Source organism: Balaenoptera acutorostrata, chromosome 21, assembly GCF_949987535.1.
Source record: "Balaenoptera acutorostrata chromosome 21, mBalAcu1.1, whole genome shotgun sequence".
In the NCBI taxonomy this organism is placed as follows: Eukaryota; Metazoa; Chordata; class Mammalia; order Artiodactyla; family Balaenopteridae; genus Balaenoptera; species Balaenoptera acutorostrata.
Genome location: NC_080084.1, coordinates 31,401,155 through 31,423,231, shown reverse-complemented (window position 1 = coordinate 31,423,231; position 22,077 = coordinate 31,401,155). Strand labels below are relative to the sequence as shown.

Below are 22,077 nucleotides of genomic sequence, written 5' to 3'. Positions count from 1 at the left end.
TCAAATATGTAGATCTTGAACATTAGAGCTATCCTAATTCCTCCTCTCTAAGAGAAGCAAGAATAAGAGGGGTGAGCAAAGTGTGGGTTACCCTACAAACCTGAGTAGGGAAACCTAAACTCACCCATTCCTGATTCTGAGGCTTTTCTTCAGTGGAGCCCATCATTTCAACAAACATCTCCCTTCTCTGTCATCCAGTAAATCCCACCAAATAAACAGGAAGACATCCATAGAGAGGAGGTCCCTTATTTTGCTGGTCTGCTTGCTCCTTAATTTCCTCATAATTTAATTTCTCTTAATACCTTTTGTTTTCAACTGGGTAAGATTCCCGTGGTCTCATTTTATTCTTTGGCTTTGTGGGATTTTAACCAATGTGGGTGCAAGTAGTTTGAAGTTTGAGCGTGGTTTTTACCTAACTATTCATGGTACGTACCTCAGATCGCACTCGTTTAGATACATTAATATGTGTATGTATTTAGAGAGTGATCTAATGGTTTTTTTATCTGTCAATTTAATTTCCCCAGCACGGATCTTGTGGGCAGTGTTTCCTCATGATAATGTGCAGACAGTTGGCACCAACTTTGTTTCACAAATGTGGCAGTCTGTTATGGCTGAAGCTGTAAAAATAATTTCCCCAAATTTGTAATATGAGTTCCCAAATGTTGTATATTTCCTTCTTTTTCTTCTTCTTTTTTTTTTTTTTTTTAGGGAGGAGTTATTCTCTATCTTTTAACACTGGAGAACACCGCTGCAATTTATCATTCAGTATTTGTGCATGAAGGATCACACAATAAGTCATTACAAAAATTGGCCAAGGAGTTCCCTGGTGGCCTAGTGGTTAGGATTCTGGGCTTTCACTCTAGTGGCTTGGCTTCAATCCCTGGTTGGGGAAATAAGATCCTGCAAGCTGCATGGTGCAGCCAAAAAAAAAAATTACCGAAATGGTTGAAAAATTTTAAAAAGAATATATACTAAAGATAGGCCAAACTTACATGCTTTTTGGTGTGTTTTCTTTTTCAGGTCAGAACTGTGGAGGCTTGGTCCAGGGTCCCAATGGCACCATTGAGAGTCCGGGCTTTCCCCACGGTTACCCAAACTATGCTAACTGCACCTGGATTATCATCACGGGAGAACGCAATCGGATACAGTTGTCATTCCACACCTTTGCTCTTGAAGAAGATTTTGATATTTTATCGGTGTATGATGGGCAGCTCCAACAAGGGAATTTGAAAGTGAGGTAAAGTGTTGGCTCTTCCTGTAATAGATGAGGTTTGACATACTCAGAGTCTGAAACTTAATTGGGATTAACATTTGAATTTAATTTTCAGAAAAGAACATTTTAGTTACTATAAAGGAAAATTAAAGACTGGAGCTTTGTGCACACTTTTTTCAATCCCTAAAAACATAACTTCTTATTGAAAGCAATCACTGACTTTATTAATGCATATCAAATTGTTCAAGATCCGTAAAACACTGTTGCCAAGGTAATTTAAGTTACGATACACCATTGTTTTTAAGCAACTGTGGATTTGAGAGAAAAAGCACAAAGTGAGCACAATTTAAAGAACAACAAAAGGAACCTTGATATTGTCAGAGAATATATTCAATACAAAGAACATAGGAGGTGGGTGGGGTAAAAACATGAAAGAACTTGTACTCTTTGGAGAATTTTTGGTTCGCACCATCATAAAATATTCCATTCCTCATTAGCTTTCTCTTTTAATCTGTGATTTTTTACCATGAAGAAAGAAAAATATTTCCTGGGATGATTTTAAGTTATATTTTTCATTTATCACCAAGAAAAAAAAAATTGTACCTGTACAAATATATTCATCTTTTTTCTTTTTTAATTTTGGCAAAGGAATGAGGAATATCCCTTTCAAAGAAATTGGAATTTCTTAGCCAAACTGATGAACATATTTAAATATATACATATATGGCAAATAAGACTTTATCCTCTGGTTTTAAAATTCTGCATTAATTAGAGATTAAGTTTGTTGAACATAGGGTCCTGTAGAAAAAGACTGACAGTAGGCAGAAGAAACTGTGCTGCTTAGATAAATAAAATGGCATTCATGCTAATCTTAGCAGTAATATACAAAAATGATATACTTTATTTACAATTTTGTGAATTGAGAAAAATCTCTAGCTTTAAAAATGCATGATTGTATTTTTACATCCAGTTAATAGATTAATAGTATATATATTAGTATATATTAGTAAGTATATAATAGATTAATAATATATATATTAGTATATATTAGTAAGTATATAATATATTAATAAATATATAATATTAATATATATAAATATCAATATATATTAACTATATGGTCAATATGTTAAATATAGCATATAAATATATTTCAAATAGATTTTATTTACATTTCTTTATGCATTTTCAAATGTAAAATACCTTACAGTTTTTTCCGAGTCATCTCCAATGTTACTGTCTGTTTTTAGAAACACTTTTCCAGTTGCCCTTTCTGAGACATATTGCATACAGCTACCTCCTTTATGGATTTGTTAGGTAAACTTTCTTTCTTCCTGTCTGACATGTGTGGGCCAACATTTGGATGTTTGGACAAGGTATCTACATATGCAGTCCTTGCTAATTTGATGCAAAATGCCTTAACCTCTTTCATGCTCTTCTAACTGTTAGTTATTTACTAGCTTTTCATCCACACAAATGATTCCACTAGGGAATAGTGCTATTTTGTAATAATAGAAAGCATTGTGACAAAAAATAGAGAATCTAGTTTACTAAATATTAAGTCATATGCCTCTGTGTTAAAAAGTAACTCTTTCTCTTTCAATGAAAGACAAATGCCTATGGCATATGAAAGTAAAAAATATTGCTCTGTGAGGAAGAGCGCTGAGCTCCCGCAAGAAAACTTTCCCAGGAGCCGTCACAAATGCAACCAGATTGATCATCTGTTGGATATGGTTTGTAATTTACTGTCCAGCTGTGAGCACTCATGTTCTGAGGGGAAAACTACAAATGATCTTCAAATCTATTATTTTGAAATATTTTTGGTCATTTTTATGTACCTTTCTAGGTTCAGGCATTATTTGGGCGGGGGGAGGGGAGGAAGACGGGTGTTTCCAAAGTAATTAAACTCATATTGCTTATAAAATTAAAAAAAAATTTCTGTCAATATTTCCATTCCTTATAACTCTATTATAATTGCTATAATTCTATCCTATTCTAAAGGAAACCTGTCTTAGATGTTAATTTGCTCAACTACCTGTCTTTGGACAATTTAGTATTCTCTTATGTTCTTAAGTTGATATTATGATCACTTTATATGTTAATAACTATAAAGTTTAGAAAACAGCATACCTGTCATCTTCAGTATTATAACAGGATCAGCAGTAGAAATACTAAGGTTAGAACAGTTAGACTCATTGTATTTTATCCTGAGGTACCTGTGAATAGTATTTAAATTAATAGCTGTGACTCAGAAAGCTTTATCAATATTGGTGAGTTATATGTATGAATCATGATGCTTTTACTCACTTAGATTTTTTAATATATTTTTTAACAGCTTCATTTTTTAAAAATTCATTTATTTAATTTATTTATTTATTAATTTTTTTTTTTTTTTTTTTTGGCTGCGTTGGGTCTTCGTTGCTGCGCCTGCATGCCAGGTGTCCTAACAAATTGGCAAAACATATCAGAAACAGAATTCCAGTAATGACTGCCAAGCACTATAGGTCTCTACAATTATAAAATTTGAATAAAGAATGATGTGAAATAGGAAAATAAATAATGTTGTGAAATAGGAAATTTCCTCATTATTAGGGCAAATGTGTGAACAGGTTGCAACATTTCAACATTGGGCTACGGGCAAAATAGTTATAAATAGTATTGAAATCTAATTAACAGGGTTGAGGTGGAGACTCTAATGCTGTTTGTTTCCCATTATATCTTAGAACAGTTGTTTATTTCTCAAATACGATTCACTCACAACACTTAAAGCAGCTCTGGAATTCAAAGGAAGGGTACTTTTGTGAGAGGATTGATGTGTGAGCTGCTGATTCACTGAGTTGTCAGGAAAGTTATCTATCACTTAGAGCTTTCATGGTCTGTAGTTGTTTTACTTCTGTACAAAAGCTGTTTTTATCAGCTCAAAATGTGCACTGACAAAAAAAAAACAACAGTTGTTTTATTAAACAACTTGATCATTTTATATAAAGAAATTTCTTTTGTGTAACTACAGTAGAGAACTTTTAATAAGTAACATGATTCAGATGTAATCCCCAACTAACAAAACAGAATTTGGAGTTTAGAATTACCGATGTTTACACTGTAACTTGAAATTTAGTAAGACTATATGATTTACCCTATGTAACAAGAAATCTTTAAAGGAAACAAAAATATACAATGTATGTTTCATCTTGGATTATCTATATAACACAAACACATATATGATTTATGTCTCCATTGATAAATTAACTTTTAGTATGTAAATGTTGAGCATTAAATTAAGACTTCTTGTGAGCCCAAGAGAAAAGATTAAACTCAAAATTAGGAATAGAAATCTGCTCCTGAGCTATCTAGAATTAAAACCCTAGTTCCTGTTTTTTTTTTTTTTTTTTTTTTAATAAATTTATGTATGTATTTACTTATTTTTGGCTGCGCTGGGTCTTCGTTGCTGCACCCGGGCTTTCTCTAGTTGCGGCGAGTGGGGGCTACTCTTCGTTGTGGTGCGCGGGCTTCTCATTGTGGTGGCTTCCGTTGTTGCGGAGCACGGGCTCTTGGCACGTGGGCTTCAGTAGTTGTGGTACGCAGGCTCAGTAGTTGTGGCTCGCAGGCTCCAGAGCGCAGGCTCAGTAGTTGTGGCGCACGGGCTTCGCTGCTCTGCGGCATGTGGGATTCTCCCGGACCAGGGCTCAAACCCATGTCCCCTGCATTGGCAGGCAGATTCTTAACCGCTGCGCCACCAGGGAAGTCCTGCCCTCACTGGTTTTTACGAGCTGTCATATTACTGCCATTTTTTGAATCTCTGGCCATATTGACTCTGTACCTCCTCCTGAGTCTCAGATCTCCACAGAAGTCTAACCCTACGTGTTTTATTTTGCAGCATCTCTTTATAAACCACAACCTGCTTTGATCCTCACAGAAAACACTCCACGAAGTCCCATTCTATGCGAGGCTGACCCATGCACACAGGTTGACCGGTACATGGAGATGATCACATGCCGGCCCCAGGCTCACCCGCCTCTAATTCTGAAACATTTGCCACAGTCCTGTCCTCATTCTATGTTGCCAGTAAGATAAACACTCTAGTCAACGTGACCCTGATAGTCAAGGAACCCTACCAAGTGCAAAGTACACTTCTGGCCTTCCGTCTCTTCCATATTTTCCCTGTGTGTTTCAGTCCACTCTGGTTGCTATAATAGGATACCACAGACTGGGGGTGCTTAAAATCAGTGGGGATTTATTATCTGTAGTTCTGGAGGCTGAAAGTTCAAGATTAAGGTGCCAGCAAATTTGGTGTCTCGTGAGGGCCTGTTTCTTGGTTCATAGGGGCTGTCTGTGTCTAGGCTTTCAGTGTCTTCATACGGTGCAAGGAGCTAGGGAGCTCTCCAGGGTCTCTTTTAAAAGGATGCTAATCCCATTCGTGAGGGCTACATTCTCCGTAATCACGTCCCAAAGTTCCCACCTTCAAATACCACCATGGTGGGGGTGAGGATTTCAACATATGAATTTGGGAGGCCACAGACATTCAGGCTATAGTGCTAGGGGAGTTTTCATATTTAGTTGAATGGGTCTATGAGTTATTCCTTGATCTGGCCTTATAAGAGAATATAATGTACTGTAATATTCTTCATCCTTCCCTCTGCCTGCCTACAATTATATCCAACTTTCAAAACCCATTTCACATTATATTTATTTCAGGAAATTGGCCCTGTGCATCCCAAGTTAAAAAACAACCCCACCAAAAAAGTTGTTTGTTTTTTTTTTTTCTGAACTCCTTTAGCACTTGTAACTAACATAGATCTTGAATCAAGCACTCCTTTGAAATCACACTGTCTCTGAAGTTGCCTTTTGTTGAAGGTTGTATGTCTTTGTGTTCTAATATGACAAATAGAACATACATCCTCCAAGGCCAAGAAATGTGCCACGACTGTCTTCTCTGGTGATGACATATATGACATTAAGATAGTCAATAAATCTTCATGGAATGATTTTGATTTAAGCTATTCCTGATTCAGGACCACTCCTCTCTGTGCTCTCTGTGTATAAGCCAGCATGACTTAATATAACTCTCTCCTCTGGGTGAGCATGAGAGACTTTTATATCCTGTAGATGTTCTCGAGCTATGAAGTCGTGTTTTTTTGATTTGTCCCCAAATCAAAAATAATTGAAGTTGACATCAGTTTCCAACTGTGATAACATTATAATATCAAACTTGGAAAATAAATCCCATTATAACCTCAAAAAGTAAATAAAAATGAACCTATGAAGGAAAATTGTACCATGCAAATGTGGAAAATCAGTAGATATATCCCATGATTATTGTAAAATACAAGTCCTAGGAAAATAGCTTTGGCAGTTATCTTGGCTTTGTCTTCCTCTAACTTTTACAAGATGACCCCTAAATTTCTGCAGTGATGCTGATGAAGAGGTAAGAGATGAATGTTATAGAGCCGTTAAAATCAGTAAATCATGAATAAGTGATGCTAAAATATCAGTTGTTTCCATTTTTTGAAAAAATGTGTTTGAATGTGTTAACAAAGAAATTTGTATAATATTAACTATATCTGGTGATGTTTAGAACTTGAGAGTTTTTAAGGGCTAGGAAGGGGTTTCAATTGCATTTGGATTAAATTAGACCAGAAGCCTGGCAGTGTCTAAATTCTGCCGTACTGTCCCCCATTGCCATTATGAGGTTCTGAGGGAGCCATTCACAGACACGTAGTCAGATAAAAATCAAAGCATCATTTTATATTTAGCTTGGCTGGTGACTAGTACCCCATTTAAGACTCTGAAAAACATAGGATGAAGTGTGTAGAAAAGCTTCTATAGGGACTGGGGTATCATACTCATACCAGAGACGTATCTTGCCATCTTATCACATTCGGCCAGCCACATGGTCAGGGAGTAGGAGGGATGACTGGCATGGTCAGACCAACACATAGTGAGGGAGGGCCCCAGAGAGACGGGCCGTATAGCCTGTGTGAGGAGCAATACAAGAGCCCACTGCACAGGGCTGAAGCCTCAGGCTGTCAAAGCCCAGCAGCCCAACCAATGCTTAGGGATCTGATCCAACAGGACCTCCTGTCCTGGTAGGGACGGTGCAGAGGTGCTGAGGGGGACAGTGGCAGTGTTAGGTCGTCTCCTATAAACCTATCATGTTCCCATGAGTCTGTGAATCTGTCAGCCGTGGGGATGATTCTGTGTACATGTTTTAAGATGATGAAATAGAAAAATCATTTTATTTGATACAGCTTCCAAATTTCCTTTCTCAGCATATGCTTTGAATTAGCAACTGATAGGCAAGGTTGATAGTGATTGGGTAAGGCAGAGTCCACTAATTTTTTTTTTTTTTTAAGTTGGTTGTCTGCAGTTGGCTAGTGTGGAAGAGAAGGCCAGTTAAATCAGAGATTCAAGGATGAGGCCTAAACATATATTTATATTTGTATTTGTATAAATACGTACTTATCTATAATCCCCCCAGCTGATTTTAATATGGTTGAAACTGTATATATGTTTTTCATCAGGCTCATATTTATTAACAAAAATGATTAAGTTGCTAGTAATTAGAAATCCTGGAGATAAAATATAAAGCATTTAAGGGAGGTAGGTAGAACTATGTTTGCAAAACTGTAAGCATGTTTTAACACGTATCTGAATTCTGACCACTACCATTCATGCTGTGGTGGTGTTTTTGCATGAGCCAAAAATGGATGGTTCATTTCAGTATCTTGGTCATTTTGAAAGTTGCAAACCATATTAATATGGGCAAAGGAGTCTTTTGAATAATCATAAATATATGTGTGAGGAAAATATTCCAAAAGCCCCCAACTCCTAGGACATTTCTCTTGCATAAATGTAGACATATGGAAAGGCATTCAGAGTTTCAAAAAGAGGATGAAAGAAAAAGAAGATTAACAAATAATTTGTGACAGGACTGCATTTTCAGGAGACGAAGCTATTTTGAGGTATTGGTCATGGGAACGTGAAAGTAGACACAACTTTATAATATAAAATCTTGTCTTTACTACTTAAAATAAATATGCTGGATCATCAATTTAAATATTAATATGCAATAATAAAAATACCAGAAAGAACTTCTTCAGTACACATAATTTAGAAGTCATGGAGAAAATGACTGAAGAATTTGACTTCCTAAAATTTAAAATCCAAAAGCCAAATGACAAATCGAGAAAAAGGATTTACAGTAGTATGAGACACAAGGAGTTATTTTCTTAATTTATAACATACACCCTCAGAACTACAAGGAATAAGATAAATCATTTAATAGAAAACCAGGTAAAAGTATGAACAAGGAGTTCAAATATAACAATCCATGGTAATAAGTGTATTTCAAGAAAATTAAAACAGTAATGCAATATATCTCACCACTCTGAATGGCAAAACTTTAAAATTTTTGATAACTCAGAGTTTTTGAGGGTATTGAATTATGAATTGCAGCAGTTATTTTTGGATAGAATTTTGAAATTTCTCTCAAATTTAAAAATTATGTACAAGCTCTTTCATTCAGCAAGTCCAGCTAAGAATTTATTCTACAAAATTACCTTCAAATATGACAAAACACATGGAATGAAATGCTTATGGGTGTATTTTGATAGTATTAAAAACAAATTCAAGAATGTCTATCCTTCTGTAAGACTAGTTAAATAAGTTAGAGGATATATGTATCACAATGTACCATTAAAAATAATGAATGGGATCTTTATTTGCTGATACGAAGAGATCTCTCACTATATTTTACATTTATAAATTACAGTAGTATTGGATTGTCCAATTTCACTCAATGTTTTATTTTCTTGAATAAACAATATGTGATCTCATAATAAAACACATCAAATTCTGGATGATGGTGGAACCCTGGCTTTGCCTTTCTTATATATAATTGCAGCATGTTGTAGTGATTTCAAGGATGCTGTGGGAAGGAGAATAAAGGCATCTGTCCACCCTGAGGGCTCCCAGAGGGCTGCTTACCGGCCGTTGTAATTTTACTGAAGATAAAATGCTGCCTTAATCCTTAATCCTGCCTTAAGTATGGCTCTCTTAGTGTTCACAGCAGGCCAGGGGTAGGGGAGGTTTTGTTATTGTTCTTGTTACCCTTTTATTTAAGAACTGAGATATAGTTGATGTACAATATTATATGAGTTTCAGGTGTATAACATAGTGATTCACAATTTTTAAAAGTTATACTCTGTTTGTAGTTACTATAAACTATTGGCTATATTCCTTGCGTTATACAGTATATCCTTGTAGCTTATTTATTTTATACATAGAAGTTTGTACCTTTTAATCCCCTACCCCTATCCCGCCCCTCCGTCTTCCCCCTCCCCACTGGTAACCACTAGCTTCCCCTCTGTCTCTGAGTCTGTTTCTATTTTGTTATATTCATTCTTATATTCACGTGTTTCTTTTATATTTTAGATTCCACATATAAGTGAAAGCATACAATATGTGTCTTTCTCTGTCTGACTTATTTCATTAAGCAGAATACCCTCCAGGTCTATCCATGTTGTCGAAGATGGCAAAAGTTCATTCTTTTTTATGGCTGAGTTGTTTCCCATTGTATATATGTACCATGTCTTCTTATTTATTTATTTATTTATTTTTAACATCTTACTGGAGTATAATTGCTTTACAATGGTGTGTTAGTTTCTGCTGTATAACAAAGTGAATCAGCTATATGCATATGTATATCCCCATATCCCTTCCCTCTTGCATCTCCCTCCCAGCCTCCCTATCCCACCTCTCTAGATGGTCACAAAGCACCGAGCTGATCTCCCTGTGCTATGCGGCTGCTTCCCACTAGCTATCTATTTTACATTTGGTAGCGTATATATGTCTATGCCACTCTCTCACCTCGTCCCAGCTTGCCCTTCCCCCTCCCCGTGTCCTCAAGTCCATTCTCTACATCTGCGTCTTTATTCCTGTCCTGCCCCTAGGTTCATAGGAACCATTTTTTCTTAGATTCCATATATATGTGTTAGCATACGGTATTTGCTTTTCTCTTTCTGGCTGATTTCACTCTGTATGACAGACTCTAGGTCCATCCACCTCACTACAGATAACTCAATTTCGTTTCTTTTTATGGCTGAGTAATATTCCATTGTATATATGTGCCACATCTTCTTTATCCATTCATCTGTTGATGGACACTTAGGTTGCTTCCATGTCTGGCTATTGTAAATAGAGCTGCAATGAACGTTGGGGTGCATGTGTCTTTTTGAATGATGGTTTTCTCAGGGTATATGCCCAGTAGTGGGATTGCTGGGTCGTATGGTAGTTCTATTTTTAGTTTTTTAAGGAACCTCCATACTGTTCTCCATAGTGGCTGTATCAATTTACATTCCCACCAACAGTGCAAGAGGGTTCCCTTTTCTCCACACCCTCTCCAGCATTTATGGTTTGTAGATTTTTTGATGATGGCCATTCTGACTGGTTGTACCATATCTTCTTTATCCATTCATCTTTCAATGGACACTTAGGTTGCTTCTGTATCTTGGCTATTGTAAATAGTGCTACTGTGAATGTTGGGGTGCATATATCTATTTGAATCAGCGTTTGGGTGGTTTCTTTTTTGTAAGTATGTATGCTCTGTCTTTGGAATTCTTGTGGAGGCAATTATTTCTATCTCTGTGTCTATGAATATCTCCATTTTGATGTTTTTCTCTCTCTCTCCCATCTATTAATCTATATCTGTATTTATATCAGTGTTTCTCAACCAGGGGTGATGTTATGCCCCAGGGGACATTTGGTAATGTCTGAAGACATCATTGTTTGTCACAGTTGGGTGGCAGGTACAGTACAGAGATGCTGGTGAATGTCCTACAACACACAGGACAGCCCCATATGACAAAGAATTGTCTTCCACCAAATGTCAAAAATGCCAAGGATGAGAATTCCCGATTTACAGCAGTAAACCATCTGTATACAACCATCTCTAGCTGTAACCATCTATACCTGTACCTCTATGTATATCTGGCTTCTACATGTCTCTCTATATTGTTTTTCTATGCAAAGACCCAAGCTGAAAAAGGTAAACGAGAACTCTCTGGACCTGACAGTTACATCTCCACTGTGCAGAGGTAGCTAGGCGGATGCTGATTGAAGTGAACAAAAATGATGGGGTCTCCTGCAGGATTGTGTCAGCAAGCAAATGGGATTTCCACCATATTACACATCATCAAATTTCACCAAGAATCATTTTTACCTTCTCTCTCAAAAGGAAATAAAATTATTATTATTATTTCAGTCTTCGGTTTCTGGGAAAAGGAACATAAAGTGTCCAAAAGTCGGTAAGATATTAATTTAATTTTATTATTCTGTATAATAGTGAATCTGTAAAAATAGTCTGTTCAAATGACTTACTGGGAAGCTATCCATAGTAAAAAGCAAGAAGGAGCTATAGATAATCAGATTTCTTAGAATTTCCAAGATTTTTAATTAATTTTGTGTGGATGACTGGATTTGTAGTTGAATGATTTTTTTAAGTTTAAAATTTACTTTTTCTCTCCCCGCCCCTTTTAAGTGTTTGGATAGCAAAACCTGTACTGATTTATTCTTTTATCCCCAACAGAAGCCAAGCACTTAGAACACACTAAACCAGTGCGTTTTTTTGTTTTTTTAAAATTTATTTATTTATTTTTGGCTGTGTTGCGTCTTCGTTACTGTGCGAGGGCTTTCTCCAGCTGCGGCAAGCGGGGGTCACTCTTCATCGCGGTGCGTGGGCCTCTCACTACCGCGGCCTCTCTTGTTGCGGAGCACAGGCTCCAGACGCGCAGGCTCAGTAGTTGTGGCTCACGGGCCTAGTTGCTCCGTGGCATGTGGGATCCTCCCAGGCCAGGGCTCGAACCCGTGTTCCCTGCATTGGCAGGCAGATCCTCAACCACTGCGCCACCAGGGAACCCCCTAAACCACTGCGTTTTGATTGAATAAACGTACGTTAGTTGTTTACAAAATAATTTTAAAGGAATGAAGGCTATATACAAAAGTGTGTTATACACTTTTAATTCACAAAATTTAAAAAAAGGAATAGGATATTACTTAGAACTTAAAACAATTCTTTCTTTTACTATAATAAACCCAGTCACCCACACTGTGCATATAAATACGATCGACATTGTATCTGAAAAATAATCAAAAGGCAAATATTTATCTTAGAAGCCATCTTGTTTCAAACCTTTAAAAACTGTTATTCTGGCATAATCTTGATATTTAGACATTTTATTAGTTTGTGCATTTAATTAGGCAACAGTATTATATATAAAAATTGTATAAGCTATTAAGAGTGTTTACAGCCCAGAAGCCTCTAAATTTAGAAAATTCTTTCAAATATGGTTTCCAGGAGCCCTTTTCTGAACCTCAGTTTTTTGTCCTGGCTTACATCTCCCCTGCCTTACCTCTTAGAATCTGAAGTAGTAGGTCAAGCAGGGTTCAGAAAGTTGCTCATAGATTCCAGGTGGTAGGTATAAATGAATAAAACCCTCACAGCCTTTCTTTGGTTCATCCTTGCCCTGAGGGGGAGGCAGCTTGGGGAGGGCCCTTAGGTGAGTGGGGAATAAAGCCTGCCTGTGTGAACTTCCTCAGAAAGATCTGGAGCCCTGCCCTCCCAACCTCCGCCCCCTGGGTCACTCACCCTAATTGGATTTCCTTGGCTTCCTGCCCTAAGGTCAGCTCTTGTTGGCCTGTTTCACAATCAGTGGAAGATCAGACAATTTTGTCTCTGAACCTTGCTCTCAGTACAACTTCCCAAGCTCAAAGATTGTATTGATCCCACACTGAACCCTCAAACGGAAGACGTAGGGTCGTGGCTATAGTTAAACTGCTACTCACCGGTACTACTCGCGTATACTTTATCACCAACATCTGTTACTTTTTATTTCAGAAATCACTAGTATAAACCCAGAATCTGTATAGCTGGCTCTCTGTTTCAAGGAAACAGTCCCCCAATGAACAGGGGTATGTTCCCCTCGAGAGGGAGAATCAGAGAGTGAGCAAGAAAGGATATGTTTCGTACAACCTGTCACCTTTCAGCCCAAAGAGGAAAAGTGAGCTAAACGAAATGGGGGCCTCCTGAAAGTTTCTCGAAGTGTCTTCCTTCACGGAGGCAGCTTCTGTTTCTCACAGCTGTTCATGGACCCTCCGTGGCTGTTATCCCCCATCATCCCTTTTCAGTGTCAAGGCGCGCGGGTGCTCGAACCCCAGGCCACCTCCACCCCCGTGGATCCGCACTACCAGCAAAGGCCAAGGGGGGCGCCCTTGTGACCGACGCGTCTTCCTTTGCCACTTGTTAGAGCGGGGCCTCGAACCCCCAGGCCTCCTGGAACCAGGAAGGGGATGCGAATACGTGAAACAGCAGGTGTAGCGAGACAGTAGCGAGACCTCCTGGTGAGGTCGTGGTCAGTATCAACGCGGCACCAGCTCCCCGGCTACAGCCAATGGCCGCCAAGCAGAACGCGGGCCTGACTGCCTGGGGCTGCTTCCAATTAAACACAGCGGTTTCCAATTACTTCCTCATTAAGGGACCTTCCCTGATTGGTGAGCGGTAACTCAGGCCGCGCACATCTCCCGAGAGCCCTCGGGCTCGGCTTCCTGGCGGGAGGGTGGTCCGAGCGGCGGCTCCCCACGTGGACTCCGCGGTTCTCTGAGACGCCCGCATCCGTCAGCGCGTCTCGGGCCTCCTCTCCCGCCCTCCTCCATCGGGACCCGGGCTTGCTGCCCCACACGCCCCAAGCTGCACAGCGCATCTTCCGGGCTGCCGTTTGCTTCCCTGGGGAGCCCTCAGCACCCCCGCCAGGGCCAGGCCGCGGCCTGCGGACGTGCCCCACGGTGTGCAAAAGATTTCCTGCTGGAGGGGCCCCTGTGGAGGGGCTGGAAGTCGACTGGGCTCGGGAGAGTGCAAAGACCCGAGGCTGCTCTCCAGGAGAAGGGCTCCAGGAACCCCGCAGCGGTTTCCCGGGAAGCATTGAGACACCCCGCAGCTGTCGGGAGGAACAGCACGCCCAAGGATGCAAGTGAGTGCCTGGGTTTTTCTCTGTGTGTGACTGTATGTTTGCGTTGACTTCTTCGCCGGCTGCCTGAGGCGTACTGAACTGACCAAACCCCAGCCCTTTCTGGAGAGTAGTGTCCAGGATGGGGACCCCTGGGCGCCCGAGGACCCGCCGAGCCTCTGCCCTGGTTAGGACACCCTGGGTTCCAGAGGAAGAGCCGTGTTTTCCCCTGGATCCACATGGTGCTGGGAAGGCGTCTTTTGGTGGGAAAGTCTCCTGGGCCTGGTGTGAGATGGCTACTGAGCCGCCGTTGGGCTTCATGCTGCTGTTTCGGAAAGTTGGTTTGCGCCTCTGAGCTGGAGGCCCACCTCTAGGGCACCTGGGGCGGGGTCTCCATCGGGCTAGATTTGTGTGCGCCAGGCAGGGGCAGGACCGCGGTCCCCTGCCCTTTAGCTGCCTGGGCAGGGGAGAGTGACACGGTCTGTGGTTGGCGTGGACTAGGGGCCAGTGGGGTTTGGAGAGCCTCGTACTCGGGTCTGGAGAGAGATGACGGCTGTGGACAGGCCACTGAGGGCGGGCAGAGCTGACAGCAACCGGGGTATCTGGTGGGCTTACGTGAGGGTCCTCTGCGGCCTGACGCTCATTATTTTCTTATTAAAAAAAAGAAATACAGTGCGGGAACTCTACAGGGGTAGCAGCAGCTTGTGACCTCTGCCCTAGAAGGTTAATTAACAATCCCAGCCTTGTCAACTCCATGTGTTGGTAATTCCAGAGTAATGAGAAGAGGCAGCCGCAAAACACCTGGCCCCAAAGTAGCTGGGAACTTTCCAGGGTTCAGATACTTACCTTTGAAAATGGAGAGGTTTGTTAAGATTTCAAAGGGGTCTTCTGGAATAGAGCTCGCCTTTTCTTATTATACCTTGCATTGCAATGATGTGGTTTGTCATATCGTGTATTTATGTTTTCAGTCACTTTAAATGAATAAAGTTTGTATAATTACTAGGTAGTGGATTTGCCAGGATTTTTTCTGAAAATGTTGTGTTTCCGAATTAGAACTCTAGGATGTAAATAGCCCAACTTGGATGGGGAACATTCTAGATTTCTTTTCACAAGACTGGAGACGGTATTTTGGACAATTGTTTTCATTTCTTTGGGCAAATACCTAGGAGTGGAGTAGATAGGTCATATGATAGGTTAAGCTTAACTCGAAGAAATGGCCAAAACATTTACCATGGGGTGTAAACTTTTACATTCCCACCGGTAGTTATGAATTCGAGCTGCGTCACACGTTTGCCTGTATTCGGTATATCTGCTGTTTAATTTTGGTCGCTCTAATGAGTGTGTAATGGAGAGTTACCTCATTGCGGTTTAATTTACATTCCCTGATGACTAATGTTAGTATCTTTTCACGTGCTTACTGGTCATTCATATATCTTCCTTTGTGACATGTCTCTTAAAATTTTCTTCCACTGATATATGTGTTACAGATAATTTCTCCCAGATTCATTCTCTTAATGGTGTATTTTGAACAACTGTTTTTAATCTTGATAAAGTCCAATTTAACAATATATTTATTGTTTTATGACTTATGCAAAATATAAAAAATGTTTGCATGCTTTAACATCACAAATATTTTCCTTGATGCCTTCTTCTGAAGTTTAGTAGTTTAGCTCTTTGATTTGTCTGTGATCCATTTTGACTTTAATTCATATCACATAATATTAAGTTTTAGAAGTCATCTTTCTGCATGTGGATTGTTACAGCACCATTTACTGAAAAGACTATGATTCTTATAAAGCTGAATTTTTGTGTATGGTGCTAGGTAAGGATTGATGCACATTTTTTTAAAAAAATTGAGATACTCAGCTGATCCAGCATTTGTTGAAAAGGCTTCATTTTCCTCTTTGAACTGACAGCACAGTTGCTGAAAATCAATTTCTGATATATGTCGGGGACTATTCCTGTACTCTCTATTTTGTTCCATTGATCTGTCTTTTTGCTGTATTGATTATTGTAGCTACACAGTAAGTCTTAGAATCATGTAGAGTAGGTACTCCAATTTGTGTGTGCGTGGGTGTGCTGGTTATTCTAGGTCTTTTGAATTTCATAGCATCATTTAGAATTAGCTTGTCAAACTTCTATAAAAATTCCCTTGAGATTTTGGTTGGGATTGCTTTGAATCTACAAATTTGGGAAGAATTGCTATATTAGCAATAGGCTTCCAATACATGAATACATACTATCTCTACATGTGTTTAGGTCGTTTTTAGTTTCTCTCAGAAAATGTTAAATTAGATTCATCTGTAACTACTTTTAGTGTTTTGCTGCTATTATAAATGCCGTTGTTTTATTATTGTATTTTATTATTTATATATTATTATTTATTATTATTTTATTCTTTATTTGCTGATAATGGATGAAAATGCAATTGATATTTTGTATAACGTTAACCTTGTATCCTGTGACTTTCCTGAGTTTCATTATTTCCAGTAGCTATTTTGAAGATCCTCTGGGATTTATTTTTAATGTAAACAATGATATCTGCATGAGGGGCAGTTCCACTTCCTCCCACAGGCCGTTTCTTTTTTGGACTGTTTTGAAATGGCTAATACATTCAGCACAGTGTTGCGTAACAATGATAAGTGACCATCTTTGCCTTGGTTCTGGCCAAAGAAGGGAAATAATGACCATTATAGATGACGTTGCTTGTGCTGGTTACTGGTTACCAGTGGATTAATGACCATTATAGATGACGTTGCTTGTGCTGGTTACTGGTTACCAGTGGATTGCCTCTTGTCTCCAAATCTGCCCTTCTTTCCCTGCTTTGTGATACCAGAGCTGTGCCCTGAGAACAGCTCTCATCTGCCAGCTGGCGCTGTGTTAAGCTTTACCAGTTGCTGTGGGTGCATTACTGGAGGAAGGAACGGTTTCTCTTGGTCCCTGCTACTGGGTCACGTGGCTGCCAGCACTGTGCAGGATGTCAGATGGCATCGCCCTCCTCAGAGCTTTCTAGCACCTCCTGGGGTGACTTGCAGGTTCGCCAGCACTCCACACACACATTCCTGGTTGACAGCTCTGAATGGCGGAACCTCTGCAAACATTTCCACTGTCCAGCCGACCACTAGATGCTCTCTCCCCCAACAAGTTCTGAATCTCAGCTTGGTGGGAGCAGTCTTTATTATATTTTCCTTCCTTGGCTACTCTACCCTGCCTTAAAGCTGCTCTCCGTTTCTACTGTTCCTGTGTTTTTAAACTTCTCTTTACCTCTTTGCGGTTAATCCTCTGCTAGTCATTCTTTTTTTTTTTTTCTTTTTATTTCAAAGATTCAGTAAGGTGAGGTGTTGAACTCTTGTAGTGCAGGTGATGGTTACTAAACACTCAAAGTTATTCAACGTAATATGAAATAGGAGTATGTAACTATTAAACCAAATTCAGATTTTCTTGCTTCCTAACACAAAATAATGCTCATCAAGCATATTTTACAAGAAAAAAATGCTTGGAGATTACTCTTTAGATTAAATTTTTCCCCTTCGAATTACTGGTACAGTTTCTGTCTCCTGACTGGAACTTGACTAATATATTGATTGTACTTTTTTTTGTTTTTGTTCTTATTTTTTCATAAATGTCCTTTATCAGTTAAGTTCTCTACTGTTACTGGTTTGTTGAGGGTTCTTTTTAAAATTAATTAATTAATTTATTTTTGGCTGCATTGGGTCTTTGTTGCTATACACGGACTTCCTCTAGTTGCGGCAAGCAGGGGCTGCTCTTCTTTGCAGTGCACGGGCTTCTCACTGCGGTGGCTTCTCTTGTTGCGGAGCACAGGCTCTAGGCGTGTGGGCTTCAGCAGTTGTGGCCCATGTGCTCTAGAGTGCAGGCTCAGTAGTTGTGGCACATGGGCTTAGTTGGTTCGCGGCATGTGGGATCTTTCTGGACCAGGGCTCAAACCCGTGGGCCCTGCATTGGCAGGCAGATTCTTAACCATTGCGCCACCAGGGAAGTCCTATTGAGGGTTTTATTATGAATTAGAGTTTAATTTTATCAAGTGCTTGTTATGCATCAGCTGAAATGGTGGCACTTTTTTCTGTTTTCTATTAATATGGCCAATTTGATTAGTTTATTAAATGTTACTCTTTTCATTGCATTCTAGGATAAAGTCTACCTGATTATAAGGTACTGTCCTATCACATTGGTTGGTTTGACATTCAGAATTTCTGTGTATATACACAAGTGATTTTGGTTTGTAATTTCTTTTATTGGTAAACTTTTCCAGGTTTTGCTGTAAGGGTAATTTCAAAAACTCAAGTAGAACAGTATTCCCATCTCCTCTGTTTCTGAAGCAGTTTATGCAATTTTGGTGTTATTCCTTGACAAAATTCAGCAGAGAAACATCTGTATTTGCAGTTTTCCTTGGTAAATCCTTTAAAAATTTTCAATGCATTTTCTAGATTCATGGCTATTCAGATTTTCCACTTCTTCTGGTGTCAGTTTTAGTAAAATATTTTCCAAGATATTCACTTAATCTGTTATCAAATGTGTTGGTTCAAAGTTGAAGTAGTAGTATTTTGAATCCTCTTAATGTCTGTACAGTCTGTGGTGATAAATCATTTTTCATTTTTGACATTGGTGATTTGTATTTTCTATTTTTCTTTCTAGCTAAGGTTTTGTCAATTTTCTTGTTTTTTTTTTCAAAGACCACACTTTGTCTTTATTATATTCCCAATTATCTTTTTTAAAAATTGCATTTCTTTTATTTCCCTACTTATATTTACTTTGGGCTTATTCTGCTCTTTTTCTAGCAATTTAAGTAAAATGTAAGGTCACTGATTCAGCTCTTTTGTTTGATAAAGATTTTCCCTCCAAATACTATTTTATCTGTCACACATTTTGTCATAATTTAGTTGTATTTTGTAGTCATTTAGTTTGAAATATTTTCTACTTTGTCTCCTGATTTCATCTTTGACATATGAATTAAGAATTGTGTTTGATGCAAACACTTGGGGTTTCTATAGTGATTTTATTACTGTTGACATTGTATTGTAGTCAGAATATACTCTGCATGATTTTTATCCTCTTACATTTATTGAAACTTTTTTTTTTCAATTTGGGTTTGTTTTCCCATACCTGAGCCATTATTAAATAGAAGAAAGCATCACCCATGACCATTTACTAAATTTTAGACGCTGGGCAAGTCATTTAACTTTGGCAAGGTAAATAAATATATGCATATTTGTTTTAAATATGTATGCATATATATGTATATACATATATAATCTATATTTCTTGAAATGGTAGAATTTGAATATTTGTTATATTTAATTTTATTCAGTAGTGTTTTTCAAACTTTTCTGCATGTTGTCTAATATGACTATTTTCTCCACACTAAGCACAACTGAGACAAGTCTTTATAGACCTACTACTATAAAAGGAAAAACTTACATTCTCATAACTAACAATACGATTCTGTAACTATGAATAGGAGTAGAAACACACTTGTGTTGCTAAAGGTTTAATTCACCGTGGTGATTATGATTTAATAAAATGCATATGTGAAATATATGTTTATGAATGTATTATTCCTCTTCCAGCAGCCTATGCACATTTCCCAGTGTATAAATATAAACATTAACTCTTAAAATTTAGATCTGATTGGCACAGTACTAATATTTATGCTACTATCTGCCCCAAAATTAAGCCAATAAATTCATTTTTTATAAAGTTATTTAACTCCAAGGAAGATGTGTTTTGCAACTGGTATGTACAAGAAGTCATGTTAATTTATACGGGCAACAAGATTACTAGGTTTTGCCTGGTTTTCCAGGAGCCTCCTCTTGAAGAGAGAGAAGAGGGAGAAAAGACATGATTTTTTTTAATTGGGGTTTTTTTTTTTTTTTTAACTTTTGGGTTTTATTTATTTATTTATTTATTTATGGCTGTGTTGGGTCTTCGTTTCTGTGCGAGGGCTTCCTCTAGTTGCGGCAAGCGGGGACCACTCTTCATCGCGGTGCGCGGGCCTCTCACTATCGCGGCCTCTCTTGTTGCGGAGCACAGGCTCCAGACGCGCAGGCTCAGCAGTTGTGGCTCACGGGCTTAGTTGCACTGCGGCATGTGGGATCTTCCCAGACCGGGGCTCGAACCCGTGTCCCCTGCATTAGCAGGCAGACTCTCAACCACTGCGCCGCCAGGGAAGCCCAAGACATGTTTTTAAAGCAGGAGAACATGAATAATATGGCGCCCCATGTGACGAGAACAGAGTGCGTGTAAAGATAGAGAGCGAGCTGTGCCTGGATCTATTCCGTGGACGAATCGTGGATACTCCGAATGGCAGTGCAGGAAGCAAGGGAACTTTGGGCTTGAGTTAGAGCCATGGTTTGTAATGACCGGTCCAGTGGGCCTTTTCCCAGGCCACCTGCACCACACCCATGGCCATCACCCCAACCACCATCCGGTTACTTTTTCATGGAAGGAAAGACAAATAACTCAGAACTGAAAATCAGTCTTGGTGTTAAATGTTGCCAGTCCCTGAGTGATAAATTGAAATTTATTTGGAACATCTACGCAGCATTAATTCTATTGTTTTAGTATATTCAACAGCATTAAAAGCTATCAATAATTAATTGCTGGAACAGCCGCACCCCCCAAAAAAAGGGAAAATCATTACTTTCTTTCATATGAATTAAATCCAAGTCAGAAGACTAGTGAAATTCAACAAAGTTATTGATCCTTTGATATTTGTTTGGCATCCCTGTTGGGAAAAAAATGCCTGAACAGGGAGGTAAATCCTTTTGGAAACAGAATTGCATTATTTTAATCTCCTTCTGGTGTTACTGAAACGAGTGCTATCGCTGCTAGAAATAGAAAATGGATTTGTTCCTGCGGTTTCTTTCCTGCAGAATTTATTCTAGCTCACTGTATCTATTCCAGTACTCATGCACTAGTATTTTAAATGCTATAGATTAACTGTAAGGTAATGTGAAAGATCCTGTAACATTTTCTCTGAGGATGGAGGTCAGAAATACGTTTTGGGCTTCCCCGTGATACTGGAAAGGCAGTGACGACATTCTTCCCCAGTTCTCTTCAGAACAATAAGATGGTCCATAAACTACATTTTGGATCTACTACTTTAGCTAAAATAATAACTGAGACACAACAAATGATAATTTAACCCCTCCTCAAGGCAATGCTTCTGGCTATGAAACTCAAACAATCAAAACCTGCTTCTGTTGGATATAAGAGAAGCTAAGTGGAAGAGTAGAAGGATTCAGAAATAAATACACATGAAGAAAACCCTACTCTGAGATTTTTGCTTGGCTCCCCAACCAGAATATAAATTAGGCTTCAGCTCAACCAGAGCACCGTATGAGTCTTGCCCACTCTTTCTCTTCTGCTAAAGTCCTCTCAAATCTTTCTCCATTTAGGATGCTCGGTTATAGACCACCTGAGTTTCAAGCTGTGCAGCAAGCAAGGCTTAATTCACTGAATTTCCTAATTCTGGGGGAGAACACTGTCTTCATGAGTCTTAGTAGTATCTCAAAAGGGATAAGTAGGGAAGGGTATTTATAAGATATGGGCTTGAGTTCTTTAAGATGGATCTTTCCAGATGAAGGCACTGGTTAGTCACCTAGAGTAGACCCTGTGAATGGTCTCCAGATTTGTTTGTTTTGTTTCAGGCACAGGAACTGCTGATGTGACCCTTGGCGACTTGGCAGTTCCTGCAAAATCCAATCCAGGTTCATACTATAGTGATCTGTCATCATTGTGCATATTCTAAATGATCATAGGACCCTAAGAGTTGTCCAAAGATGAACTAACCAAGAGAAACCTTATCAAAATAAGCTACCAAATTTTATATATTTTAGAAGATCAATACTA

General features: G+C 39.0%; 1 protein-coding gene across 1 annotated transcript in view; it reads left to right on the top strand.

Annotated features, from left to right (window-relative positions):
• The window catches only part of CSMD1 (CUB and Sushi multiple domains 1), a 1,828,277-nt gene that overhangs the window by 334,089 nt on the left and 1,472,111 nt on the right, over window positions 1-22,077 (top strand). The window contains exon 2 of the mRNA XM_057537433.1: window positions 1,021-1,237. Within this exon, the coding sequence (XP_057393416.1) occupies window positions 1,021-1,237 (217 nt within the window). The remainder of the gene's footprint in view (window positions 1-1,020; window positions 1,238-22,077) is intronic.